Source organism: Choloepus didactylus, chromosome 2, assembly GCF_015220235.1.
Source record: "Choloepus didactylus isolate mChoDid1 chromosome 2, mChoDid1.pri, whole genome shotgun sequence".
NCBI classification, from domain to species: Eukaryota; Metazoa; Chordata; class Mammalia; order Pilosa; family Megalonychidae; genus Choloepus; species Choloepus didactylus.
Window position 1 is genome coordinate 206,342,407 of NC_051308.1, and position 14,215 is coordinate 206,356,621.

The 14,215-nt window shown below is 47.5% G+C and overlaps 1 protein-coding gene and 1 long non-coding RNA gene across 3 annotated transcripts in view; one reads left to right on the forward strand and one right to left on the reverse strand.

Moving 5' to 3' along the window:
• Positions 1–8,524: 8,524 nt before the first annotated feature.
• LOC119527456 lies at positions 8,525–11,120 on the reverse strand. Of its 2 annotated transcripts, none has more exons than XR_005215407.1 (3): positions 10,803–11,120; positions 9,712–9,779; positions 8,525–9,422 (listed from the first exon to the last, which is right to left on the reverse strand). It is a non-coding gene; the product is annotated as an uncharacterized LOC119527456 (long non-coding RNA). The 2 variants fall into 2 exon arrangements; XR_005215406.1 differs by lacking the exon at positions 10,803–11,120 and adding an exon at positions 10,433–10,618.
• The window catches only part of SLC2A1 (solute carrier family 2 member 1), a 28,652-nt gene continuing 25,269 nt past the window's right edge, over positions 10,833–14,215 (forward strand). Inside the window, exon 1 of the mRNA XM_037827504.1 lies at positions 10,833–11,079. Coding sequence (XP_037683432.1) covers positions 11,062–11,079 — 18 coding nt within the window. The 5' untranslated portion in view covers positions 10,833–11,061. The remainder of the gene's footprint in view (positions 11,080–14,215) is intronic.

A 14,215-nucleotide genomic window follows, 5' to 3' on the forward strand; every position in this document is an offset into this window, starting at 1 on the left:
CAAAACCATGAGAAACAACAAATTGTTGCTGTTTATAAAGACCAAGTTTGGCGGTGGTTTACTCTACAGCAGTAGATAGCTGAAACCCCCTGTTTTCATTTCCTGGCTCTTCAGAGTGCACATAAACCATTAGAGCAGAAGCCTGTGCATGAGCATCCAGACTCACTGTGGACAGAGCCTTGGGTGACCTGTCATTGTGCAGCTTTCAGAAATACCATCACGGATGAGGGGCTTAATAAATATTAATTGAATAAGTGAATAAATGTCTTAGTTAACACATACTGCAGCCCTGTCAGGCAAGAGTTATTATTAAGTTATCTATTAACAAGGGTTAATTACTCAACTGATATCCATTCAGTACAGAAAAATCAGAAAAATGCAGATATTACAAAACAGGAAAATAAATCACCCCCAATTCCACTATCCATAGATAATTTCAGTTAACATTCAGCATATATGTGTAGAAATCCAAACATATTACATATGAATACTTAAATTTCAAAAATGTGACAAATATGCTGTTTTGCATTAATGATGTTTTATTTTCCATTCAAAAAATCTCAATTTTCTTTCCATGTCAATGAATGCACATATCCATCCAAAAACATTTGGAATGGATGCACCACATTGACCACGTGGCTACATCAGGAGTCACACACCTTCTTCTGCCCCATCCCCACACAGACAGGAGGCCTATCAGCCTCGTTTGTATTCTATGAGCCCATGTCCTGACCTTAGCCAATTGGACCCTGGACAAACATCTCACCCAAACTGGACCTATCAGCTTCTTGCATCTAGAAACTTAGAATTGGGACTGGGAGAGCATGGAGTCAGCTCTGAGGGTTGCTGAAATGGTCCCATGTAAATTCTAGCACCCTGGGGTCATCATACCCTGCCAGGCAGAGCAGAATGGGCATGTCTGTGGGGACAGAGAGGGAGGAAGAAAGCAGAGATGAGGGATGGAGCGCATCTGGTGGCAGTCTACCTTCTGAATCCAGATCTCTCTCAACACCTGACTTCATCCCTGGCCCTGGTTTGTGAAACACCTCTGTATCATTTAATAAATTCTCCATTTTGGTCTCGAGTCAGCTTTGTTTCTTATACTTGCAACCCACAAATCCTAACCATTGTTATTCTAAGGAAATAGGGAAGGCGAGACTCTCAGCCACAAGACCAAGCCTCTGGGAACCAGAAAAAAGCAGACAACCCAGGATAGAAGAATATTGTCAGAGCACCTTCTATAAGCAGCAGCTGTGCCAGCCATTTTACGATACTCTGTATACAGGCTGGAATGTAAGCTCTTTAAGAGCAAGGCTCCATAGCCAAGCAGTCAAGGCTCTCTCTCCATGACAGGCCTCAAACTTCCAGGCTCAGCTGCAAACATCTGTTGAGCACCTGCCCCATACAGGTCATTGGGCCAGAGCACAGATGAGCAAAGATGTATAAAGTTCACCATGTAAATTTGAGCAAGTCATTTCCACCTCTCCAGGCCTCAGTCTCCTCATCTGTAAAGGGGTTGAAATGTATAGTTCTAACACCTTTCTGGCTCTTACACCCTAGAAATCTAAGCCAGGGTCTCAGTCCTCTAGGAAGATGGTAAGTCAGTCCTGAAGTGGCATCAGACTTTCCAAACATTGTCTTCTGTGATCCTCTCAACAGCTCCCCAAGGCAGGGCCCATTATTCCAATTTAGAGATATGGTAATAGGAATGCCAGGGCAGTTAAGCAACCTATCTGAGAGTACCCAGCTGGTGAATGGAAGAACTGGAACTAAAATGCAAGTTTGAGCCAGCTGCTGTATGGGAAGAAGGATTAAGTAAGCTTTGACCTTTGTTATCTTAGTTTTAAAGATGAGGAAACTGAGGCTAGCAGATTAAAGGGAGGCAGTATAGACTAGAATTTCTGTGACGTCTGAGGACAGAAAGACTGGGTTCAGTCCTCAGTTCTGCCACTTGCTTACTTTCTTGACCATGGGCAAATTACTCTGAAACTGTGCCTCAGTTTCCTCCTTTATGAAATGGGGATAATAATAGTATGTCTAGGATTTGTTATGAGAATTAAATGAGATAATTCCATACTAATCGCTTAGCCCAGTACCTGGCACGAGTTATTACTATAACAAGGCTTCTTGAGCCAGTGCTGGAAGGCTGAGTTGCTAGAAGAGTCTTGAAGCTCACCTGCTGCAACTCCTTCATAACAAAGCTGACGACACTGACATCCAGAGAGGAACAGTGCTTACCTGAAGTCACCCAGCAAACCTGTGACAGAGCCCAGCATTTAACAAAACCTCTCATCTGTGAGCAAGCCTTGACTCCAGCCAGCCCACAATACTTTCCCTTTCTTAAGAGCTAAGCTGCCACGGACTTGGGGCATTAATTTCAAACCTCAGTGAGGAATGGAGGGCTCTCTGGACTCTCAACAGGTTTGTACTCTCCCTCTTCTAAGCATGAGTCAGCTCCGGTATAATGGGATGAGTCAGCCAGCTCCTCCGTGACGAATGCACATGTGACAGCCAGGTGGCCTCCAGGTGGGGGCTGGGAGGGGGAAGCAGACACAATCAGACACCGGTGGGTCATGTGCTCAGTTAGGGGTGAGCTATGTGCTTTCTTTTGGATCCAAGTTGCTGCACGGTGGTTCCTAGAAGTCAAGAAGCCCAGATTTCGTACTTTCAATTTACTATCAAATTTCTCCTTCAGCATGGCCTCAAGCAAGTGGCTTAACCTCTCTGTGCCTCCACTTTCTCAACTACCCAGTAGATATGTGAATAATTCTGGTCTTGCCTTCAGCAGAAGGTGTGGGTAGGACTCAAGAAATGACATGTGGGAAGGTGTTTTACACAGTTAAAATTTTGCATAGACTTGAAGGGCATTGTTATTTCACGTCTCAGGAGAGAAATATGGTTCTAAGAATAAAACACGGCCAAGCCAGGTTATTTTGTTTTTCTCATCAGCACCTGGGAATCTCTAAGTTTCAGCAACCCTAGTCTTCTTGGCTTTCCCCCAATTCTGAGGGTTCCGGGTTAATAATTCCTCAGATCCAAACTTTATGGAAGGCCTAACTATGTGATAGGTTCAGGACCAAGCACCAAATCCCCCCTAAAAGGTCATGATCATTCTGAGCCCCCATTTTACAGACAGAAAACTGAGGCTCACAGGGAGGAAGCAACTCTGGTACCAAAGATGGCACTGCTAGTGAAGATGGAGCTGGGACCTAAAAGCCAGGCTTCTCAACCATTCCAGCACTCTGCCTTTTCTGGGAGCTTGAGGAAGAAAAGTACCTGGAGCTGATCAGGTCCCCTCCTTCCAACCCGAGACTCTCCAAAATCCATATATTTGAAGTTGAGGATAGCACATCCCTGGAACCCTGATGTAAATCAGGCTTTGAGACTGTAAAACACTAGACTTCATAATAATAGGTTCAAGTGTTTACTGTACACCAGCCACCTGACAGATATTTTCTCACTTAATAGTTACAATAAATCTTTGAAGTGAGTACTGATGTTATTCCCATTTTACAGTTGGGGAAATTGAGGTTTAGAAAGGTCTGACTCCAAAACCTGTGCTCACCTCTCCATTCATTATTCATTCACTCATTCTTTGGTTCATTTATTTATTAAATATTTATAGCTTCTTTCCTGTGCTGAGTAAGTCACTGGACCGAGGGAAGACAGAAATGCCCTGCCCTTGCCTTCATTATCTAGTGAATGAGATAAGGCTCAAACAATTATAAACTAAGTGATAAGAGCAGGGCAGGTTTTTGTTTATTTTTTTATCCAGGAGCTAAAATTCACACTTACTAGCTGTGTGACCTTGGGCAAATTACTTCACTTTCCTAAGCCTCACTTTTCTCCTCTAGGAAAGGGTGAGAAAATACTCATCTCATAGCACTTCTGTGGGAATTGAATTAGTTGAAATATTGTCTTCATTCATTCAACAAATATGTACTGAGTCCCAATGTGTGCCAGGTACTCTTCTAGCTGGGACTCTGGAGGAAGCAGTCAGGAGACATTCTCCCTCGCAACCAGGGAAAGATTTTTTTTTAGTGTAACCAGCAGCCTGATTAAGAAACTGAACATTACCAGGAGGGAAAGGACTAGAGTGTGGCAAGTGAGACACTCCTTCTAAGTGAAATACAAAGGGGCACCAAAAATCTCACTATTCAAGTTAAATAATACTTTCATGAAATATATTTTTTTTAAATTTAATACAAAAATGCATGTTGACAAAATATCAAAAACGTAAATAAAGATAGGATCAGTAACAGTGCCGTGTTCAGCCATATTAAAGCTCAGGACAAAAGGGAAAGTCACTAATGTTGATCCTGCCTCACTTGACTCACCCTAGCCCTGACCCTCACTGCCACCCTCCTCCCATAGACACTGCTCTCCCTGCCAGTGTAACCAGCATCCAGACTTGTTACCCTGAAGATAGGTTTTGCCTGCTTTTGAACTTTATATCCATTGTATCACGCTCTTTTGCTTACACCTTATTTTGCTCAACATTATTATGTCTGTGAGATTCAGCCATGTTGTATGCTACAGAAAAATGTTTGAACAACGGAGTGATGTGGTCAGCTGTGCATTCTAGAGACAGAGTGGTGGCAGGAGGGAGGATGAATGAGCAGTGGCTCTAGTCTGTGCCAGAGCATGGGAGGCAGGGACAGACAGGAAGGTATGAAGTCCAACAATATTTTGGACAGCAGAGAATGAAGGATTGATTGGATATTGAGAATGAAGGAGACAGAGGAGTCAAGGAAGATGCCAGATCTCTGGCTTGGGCAACTGAGGAGATGGAGGAGCCATCTCTTGGGTGGGGACCCAGGGAAGATGATTTTAGTTTTAAATATGGTAAGTTGTGTACCTGTGGGACATCCAGATGGTTGTCCTGATGGCAGCTGGGCAGACAAGCCTGGTACACAGGAGATAATGGAGCAGAGATATGTTCCTTCAATATGCCCCAGCATCAGCAAGCAGGTGGTAGCGCAGATAAGAAAAGATGCGCTTGTATGGGGCCGGGGAGGGGCACATGAATGGATAAAGGAGGGAACCGTAAAGCTCTCTGGGAGGAGGTGGTTGAGGCAGGTGTGCAAATCAGAATGGAAATATTAAACACACAAAGCTGGTCCATCAAGTCTTCCTGGAGTCCAACACCATGTTTACCTGCCGCCCGGGGAGGATTTGAGTTGCAAAACATCCTGCGGGTTAGGGGCTCTCTCATCCCAGCCCCTGACTGCTCCCCTCGCATCAGCCGCTGCTGACTCAGCAAAGCCTTTTCTTCTGGCCACCAGCAACGTTTGCCTTTAAAGGCAAAGAGCCTCTTCCTGGGCCCGCCTTATTCACTCTTGACTCCAGAGCTGCTGGGGCCCGCCCAACAGTCACCATCACCCCTGGGGCCCATGTGCGTGCTCTCAGGCACGCAGCGGGCGCCAGCATCCGCGTGTCTACTTGGCACCGCCCAACCAGCGCCAGAGCGTTTCTTTTTTCCTGCAGACCAACGAGGGCTGGAGCTGCTTTGAGTCAAACCCACTAAAGCCCAAGTTCCCTCCGAGGGTTAAATGCAGACTCCAGGGAACAAAGCTGCAGTGTGAGCACAGCCTGGGGTGGGGGCGGGATGGGGGGAGCATCTGGCCTCTCCAAGCTGAACGTGGGGCTCCAAAGCCTCCTCAAACCCTCTTTAGATCTTCAGATCTAAAGTAGGCTTGTGGGGAGGCAGAGATCTCTTGCTCAAAAACCTTCCAGGGCTCCCCACTGAAAAAAATCCCAACTCTTATATCTGGCATTTGGGAGCTTATGTGATCTCACTTCTTCAGCCTCTTCTCTCAAATTCCCAATTTTCACCTTCTCCCTCTCTTAACCCTCAAGCCTCTGGGCTGTTGGGCTTAGCAGCACATTCTTGCCTCACCTCCATGGATCTGCTCTCTCTCCCCGGCATCCAAACCTTCCCATTCAGATACCACTTTCTCGGGTCTTCTCTGATGTGAGTTACCTTCTGTTTTCCAGGATTCAACAACCCAAATCATAAACCAGCCAACCTGAGAATCTATTCTCTAATCCAGTGTCTATAGGTTCTGATGAATAGCAGCCTTTGGGGGTCATAAAACATTTACAGAAAAGGTGGAACATTTAGAAGTGGAATTTCAATCTGCTAATGGGGGTCTGTGTTCCAGTAGGAATGGGTGGGGGGGGGAGCCGTGAAAGGAAAGCTCTTTTTCTGGCCACTCTGCTTTGTCCTCAAGCATCACCCTGACCATGGGATGGGAACTTGATTAATTTTTTGACATCAAGAATTCATACAGTTTATTTGGATAATTTTTTTTTAATTGTCAGCATTTACTGAATGCTTACTATGCCAAACACTGTAATAGGTGCTTTACATGGGTCAACAAATTTAACCTTTACAACAACCATATTAGGACTAAATAAATTAATGCATGTGACTATTATATTACAGATTTGCTATGTTAGGAATTAAAAAAACTGCAGCACATAAAATAAACATCCAATACTCACAACTAGTAACAGCAGTTGAAACCTAGGCACTTTGGCTTCAGAACTTGCTCTTTTCACTTCTATGCCATGCTGAAGCAAGATAGCAGACATAATATTAGATGAGTTAAATTGAACAAGTTAGATGAGTCAAACAGCCATGAAATCTCTACTTGAAACATTCTGCATTCACAGCCAACTAAAGTAATTTGTAAACATAGAAAAATATATCGTCTTCCCACTCATTTCTCAAAAATTTCAAAAAATAAAGAACCACTTAAATAAAGTGATGCTTAATTATAAAATAGCAGTTAAAAATTTATAAGGGGATTTAAATTTTTCTTGTCTGTGAAAATGCATGTAAGTTTTGGAGTAGCAAAAAATGATCACTGTTAACATCAGTTATTGAAAAGAGGACACTGCCAAAGTAATGGTGAAACCTTTTATTGCTTTCAAATCTTGATATTTGTATTCCTGAATATGTAACATTTCCCTCAAGGACAAAAGAGGTAACAACAGCAGGCACTTTCAAATAGAAAGATGAAAACACACAACTTCATTCTACCACTTAGTCACCTCTTGCTTTCAGGCAAGTCATTCAGGCTCTGCGCCTCATACAGCACTTACTATAAAATGAGCATAAAAACAATGGCCCTCAGGGTGTTTTGAAATTTAGACATGATAATGTCTGAGTAGGTACCTGGAATCAGTCACTATCTTGCTTTGTACACTTTGTAGCACTCTCTGAAATTATATTTGTTTGTTTGTTTACTTGCCCATGGTCTGTCCCTATCTGGAAAATATGTTCAGAGAGGACAGTGACTTTTCTCTGACCTAGCACAGTGCTTGGGGTATAGTGCTTTCTCAATATATATTTGTGGAATGGGTGAGTATATGGTCACTCTTAAATGAGTTACCTTCCTTGTTGTTATCTTATATTTGTGGATTCAGTGTCGACTAGCTTGTGCTTGATAGGTTTACTGTGATTCTTTGAGATGTCAAGAGTTTGGGTAAAATATTCTAATGAAATTGAATATCCTCATTATGCCAGGCTCAGCAAGGATGTATAAAGATCAAAAGAAAACACAGACACAGACACACACACACACACACACACTGTTACATGTAAGTTAATACTAAAAAAAGAAGGAAGGAAGGAAGGAAGGAAGGAAGGAGAGAGAGAGAGAGAGAGAGAGAGAGAGAGAGAGAGAGAGAGAGAGAGAGAGAGAGAGAGAGAGAGAGAGAGAAAGAAAGAAAGAAAGAAAGAAGGAAGGAAGGAAGGAAGGAAAGAAAAAGAAAGAGTCCAGGGAGTATGTGCAGAAAAGAAAAGATGAAAGAAATTACAGTTCATTTTCAAGGACAAATCATTATCTATTGATAAACATTAATATTCTCTTCTTTTTTTATCTGGATAAACTTTTTTTAAAATTTTATTTTATTTTGAAATAAATTCAAAGTTATAGGAACAGTTGCAAAAACAATACAAACCCCATACACAGAACTCCAGCATACCCTGACCCCCCTCCCCTGATACCCCAATCCACCAACTTTAACATGCTGTCACACCAGTATTTCTTTCCCTCCCTCCCTCCCTCCCTCCCTATCATCCATCATCTATTGCTCTGTCTTCTGAACGTATGAGAGCTAGCTGCACCCATCCTTGAACAAACACTATAATTCACATGTACCATTCCCATGAATAAGAACATTCTTTTATGCAATATTTGGATAAACTTTATAGACATCCATTATATCTCAGGCCAACCCAGGAGGGGATTGTTATGCCCATTTTTTGGATGTGGGTCTTGAGGCTCAGAGAGGAGAAGGGATTTGCTTAAGAATGTTTGGCAAGAAAATAGCAAAGCTGGGACTGAGGAGCTCCACTACACATCAGTCTCTGTGGTACAGAGATTCCGAGATTCCTTCCTCCCTCCAGCAATCGTTCTTTGCTGCCTTTGTGCATGTTCTTCCCCTGGCCAGGAATGTCCTTGCCTCTGATCCACCTATACAGCCTTCCAACCCTACTGGGCATGACATCCCCACCCCCCACCCCTGCCCCAAAGTGCTCTCTCTCACAGTATTATCCCTGCACATTCGACTTGGCATTGTTGTTGATGTCTACCCCCTTGCTTTCCCTCCAGTCTGGGGTCTCCATGAGGCTAGCAATAGGCTTGCATTCCTCTGTCCCTGGGGAAGTGGCCAGCACAGGGCCAGCCTGGAGAAGGAAAAGGCACCTGTGTAGTGCCTGTGACCATGGCTGGGTGGGGCCCCACAGCTAAAGGCGAGTCCACAGTAGACTGGATGTGCTAGGAAATAGGAAGCTATTGAGAAACTTTGAGCAGGGAAGTGCCAAAGCCCAAAAGGTACTAAGGGAAGAACTGGAAGCATATGGCTTGAAGGACTGGAGGGGAAAGCAAACTAGAAACAGGCAGACTAGCTGCTCATTCGTTCATTCCTGCACTCGTGCATCCATGGGCCTCAGCAACAGATGTCCTCATGGAGCTCACAGTCTAGGGGAAGACAGACAAACCAAGGTCAAGCAGCATACTAAGAAACACTAAAGGATAAAGTACAGAAAGGTTCCCACTTGGGGAAATCAAGGACACTTCCCAGAGGAGGAGCCATTCCAGGGGTCCTTGCCCAGACAGAAGCATTTGGGCATGTCAAGGTGAAAGTAGAGCAAACAACCTGAGCAGGGTTATAGATGTCGTAAATGACTGGCGTGAGAGGTGCAAGGTGAGGATGAGTGTATGAAGTGGTGTCCTGAAGAAGAATCTCAATGGCCAGGCTTAAGCCTTGTTCCCTGCATGACAATGTCAGAGGTCTGAGCAGGAGAGTGACAGGGTCCACGACTGGAGGTGAGACCACAGGAGCAGGGGAGGAAGAAGGCTGAGACAGTGTAAAAGGTGGAATCAGCAGGACTTGACGGCCCCTGGTACCTGGTGAGGAGAGAGGGCAAAGCTGCAGGTGGTCCCAAACTTTCCAGGCTGAGCAGCTGGGAGGCCACAGAAATAGGAGCCATGGGCAGCGGAAGGCAAGGGGCATGTCCAGAAGGGGACTGCCTTCCCTTCTAGGACTCCTTGTCCAGCTAGGCACCCTCTTGGCCAGCACTGCCCACACGACCAAGACAGAAAACTCCAGGGATCACCCAGTCAACCCAGCCTCCCTGTATCCTCCAGAAAGTATCTATCCAGTCCCCTCCACCAGGAGAGGGACCCTCATCCTAACCTCAGGGCTTTGGCCAGGACTTTGGATTGGGTTCCTCCCCTTCACTGTGTCTCAAGTAAGGTAGTCATCTAGAAGAGGAAACAAGGTGAAATCAGATGATAATTACCATTTAATGAAGAATTCCTGTGTGCCCAGCCCCCAAGTACTTCATGCCCTTACCTTCAAACTGTAACTCTCACAATAGCACAATAACTCCGTTTTACCCAAAAGAAAACAGGCTCAGAGGTAAAGGAACTTGCGCAGAACTACACTAGGGCTAGTGGAGCTGGATCAAACCCAGGGTGCACCTGTATTCCTAACCATTTGGTTAACCTGCCTCTCATATTTTTCCCACTCGTCTGTCACGTTAAACTCCCATGTGCTGTCAGAAGTACAGGAAGGCTTCACAGAGGAGGTGGCATTAAAACCCAGAGAAGAGGTGGGATATGGATTTCCAGGCAGAGGGACCAGTTCGTGCATAAAGCAAGGCTTGGCTTGCAAACAGGAAAGTAGTGGGAGGAAGTGGGGGCTGAGGGAGTAGGGGAGCCAAAGAGCGAGGCGAGGTGGAAAATGGGGGAGCGGAGGGAGAACTCAATCACTAAGCAGGACTTTCGGCAGTTTCTCTAACAAACACTTAAATACCACTAACCACGTAACAGACACGGTTTTAAAAACTTCACAAATATTAACTCAATCCTCAAAACAAACCTATGAGGTGGTTCTATTATTACTCCTAGTTTACCGAAATTATGCGGTGGCGTAGTCAGGCTCCAGAATCTTCCTCGCCCTTAAGCGTTACACTTCGTCTGTCTCTCTCAGCTAGCCTTACAGCCGGGTACCAGCACCACCATTTTGCTAGAGGAGACCGCTGAGACTCAGAGAGGTGCGCTCACTTGCCCAGGGACACACAGCGCGCGCCCTCTCACAATCCTGCGCTTAGGAAGAAGGAGCGAGGACGCAGCCAGGAGTCCTCCCGCCCCCTCCTCCGCCCCTCGCCCCTCGCCCCCTCCCCGTCGAGCCCCGCCCCGGACGTGCCCGGCCCCAGGCCCTGCCTCCCAGGCTCTGCCCACACACCCCCGACACACCCCCCTGCTGCGCCAGCCAATAGCGACCTGAGGGCCCGCGGGGTCCTATAAACGCCACCGTCCGCGCGCTCGCCGGCAAGAAGCGGCACAGTCGAGCGGGTGGAACGTGGGTCGCGTGTTCCCCGAGTGAGAGCGCCAGGGAGCGGGAAGACAACGACCGGAGTCGGAGCCCGAGTCTGAATCTGAGTCTCGGGGCCGGAACAGAAGCCGGAGCCGGAACAAGAGCCTGATCCCAAGAGCGCCGCCCGCGCACCCGGCGTTGCCAGAGTCACCAACGCAGCGCGCCATGGATCCCAGCAGCAAGGTGAGTCTCGCGGCCCCGCGCGCCCGCGGGTCCTCCCAGCCTAGAACAAAGGCGCGAACCCCTGCTGACCCATCCGCCGGCCGGGGGCTGGCTGCGCTCTGCGCACGGGACAGCTGGCGCGCCTCTCCGAGCTTAGCTCCGCGTGGGTTCTGAGCGCCTCGCTCAGCCAGGGCGGGGTGGGGGGGGGCGGAGGTGGGCTAGCCTCGGGATCCGGTGGATCGGGGGACGCCGCGTGCGTTGTTGGCTTCCTTATGCGGTACCCGACTTCCTTCCGGAGGCGCCGAGCCGTCCACGCGGCCCCGATGGGGGCCGAGGACCCAGCGCCGTGGCGCTGCACGTCGCGCACGACTTCCCTGGCGGCTGTGAGACGCGGGCTCCTCCCGGTGCGGGGGAGGGGGCCGAGCGCGGCACCCATTGGCCGAGCGCGCCGAGCCCCTGGCCCTTCCTCGGCCCGCAAGCGATGAGGAGGCGGGACCCGCCCCACTTCTTGCGGGTTTGGAACCGCTGCTCCCGGTTCCCGAGCGCCACATTATGTCAGCGGCCTTGTGCCAGTTAGGCGTTTTACGCGGCCTCTTACAGTCCTCGCGCCGCCTTCCGAGGTTCGGAGGAGAGAGGGCACTTTTTTAAGGCCGGGGCTTGAACTCAGGGGTGTCTGGCTCCAGAGTTGAGACGTTAAGTTGAGACGGTCTCTGAGGCCCTTCTTTCCGAGTAATTCAGGCCTTAAATATTTTGCCCAGTCCCGGGAAGATGTGCTCCGAATGGCACGTTTCTCTGCTCGTGCGGGGCTTCTGCTGAGGACCAGGCGGTGGGACCGGGGGTGGGGAGCCAGGGGCTGGGAAGGGATCCCAGGCTGGAGATTTGTGAGAGGAGCCCAATCCCAGGGGCCGGGGAACCGGGAACTCTGAATTGGACTCTTTCTTTGGGGCATACAACTGCCTTGATAGGCTCTCTTCCATCGTCTGTAAAACGGGGTTGCAATCTCCCTGCGGAGAATCTTTGTTCCTTTTTCCCGGGGAGGTTCCTTTTCAACAAGTATTTATGTAGTCCCTCCTGTGCGCAACGCATTATTTCTTTTCCTCCCTCCCTTCTTTCTCCTTCATAAAGAGTATTTTCAAGTCCCTTTGTTCATTTGAAACACTCTCCCATATCTACTAGGCTTTTCCCATCTCCTGGTCAGAGAAGACACAGGATGCTCGTTCTTTACATGGGACTCTGCACTGTCCATCTTGTGGGCTGGGGAGGTGTCCTTCGGGGCTGGCTGGGCAAGGCGTGGGGGGCAGTGACGCCAGGCTGCACCGCAGCGAGAAAAGGCTTCCTACCTGCTGAATCCAGACTACTTGCTTCACCAAGCCCCAGCCCTTGAACTTGAAGCGAGACTCTGAGGAAGTTCCTGGAGTTGGGAATACACTTCCCACAGTCTTAGGTGATCCATTACTCTGGGATCAAACAAAATAAAAATAGAAGGAGGAGAGATTTTAGCTAGTGGCAAGACCTTGAGACTCTCAAGTCCAGTTCTTGCTGTGTTATGTCAGGGCTCTGGGTAAGATGGGGATAACTTTTTTCCTTTAAAACTAAGTTCCTCAAGGGTAAGGACCGTTTATTCAGCAGGTGTTGTGGGATCTGGGTGTTCATTTGTGAATGGATAAGTGACTATTCTGAGCCGAGGAGAAAATCAACGGCCACTTAAAGAGTTTATTGGGCTTTGCTAAAATGCTTTTCAATGTCACCGGCACTCATATTAGCCTTGCTGCTTCCTCCCTTGACAAGTCAGGAGCCTGAGAAGGGAAGTATTTCTCTTGAAGTCACAAACTAGCTGAGCTGAATTTTAACCCAGGCTTCTGGAAGGCCGGGTTCATCAGAAAGGTCTTTCATTTCTGTCTCCATTGTCCAGTTTCATCACTGCCTTTCTTGACTTTGGGCTGAGGGAGAGAGCCAGCTGGTTCTAGATGCTGTTGCAAATGAGTGCTTCCCACAAAATGCTTTCCACTCTTGAGAATGTCCGCCCCAACAGTAAATGATTTTGAAGTACCTCTCCCCCCAGTGGTTGATCTGTATTTGTGAGTTCATGCAGATGTACTGTTACACTGATAGATTATAGCCCTACCCAAAATAGGAACTTGAGAAGGCAAATATAGAGAGCAGTTATAGTAATGCTTTTGGTCAAATCTATGGATCATCTTATTTACATTCTGGGGTAAAGCTCCTCCCTTTAGAGCCTCATGATTTAATCAGTAAGCACAGCCATTTTGGGGGGAGGGGTGTTAAACTGAGGCCTGGAGGGCCTTGCCTAAGTCTTAAAACCTGGTGTGTGTCTCTGAAGCTTTACTTAGTTCTTTTTGCTGTGTTCCTCTTGATCTAGGAACTAGGAATTTACTCAGCCATGTTTTGCTGTGCATAATTGAATAGGAAGTAGGGAGGGGACAGGTCCAATTGCTTTCCCCCATCCCAGCACAGTCAGAATGAAACCAAGGGTTTTGCCCACACACCCTTGCACCTTCCTGGGCAGCAGGCAAGGGTGAGCCCTGCCCCAGGAGGTCTCACTGTTTGTGAAGAACTTGTGGTTGTGTTGCCCTGGGGTCTCTATGATGCCTCTGCCATCCACTTTACTGACCAATATCTGCCCTTTGACAAGGGAGAAATCTAGGACTCTGCAGGGTTTCTCAGCCCCCTCAGTAGAGCAAAGGGCATGAGCTTTGGAAGCCCTGCAGAAATGGTTTTGAATCTCAGCTAAGTTGTGCTGCATTTGCAAAATGAGACTGTTTTTCATCGTTAGAATAGCTATAAGGATTCAGAAAAAAAAGAAAAAAAAATGTAGGTGCCTTCCCCATTAACGTTCCTTTCCTCCTTGGACTCCCACGGTGCATTGTGCTGGCCTGGGCCTGAGGTGACCGGTACCCTCTGTGCCGCAGCATCTATCCAGAAGCCTGGTAGTCTGGCATTTGGGCAGTGGGAGCTTTTGAGGAGGCTGGATGTCTGCACCTGGACTGCAAACATCACTTGATCTGGTAAAACATAAAGTTCCCTGTTGGCCAATTCTTTTATAGCAGGAAGCTGGTTCACGGAGCTAGCAGAAGGTGAGTGCCAGGCCCAGAGAGGGTCAACTAATTGGTTGCCCTGCCCTGCCTTAGGCTGCTTT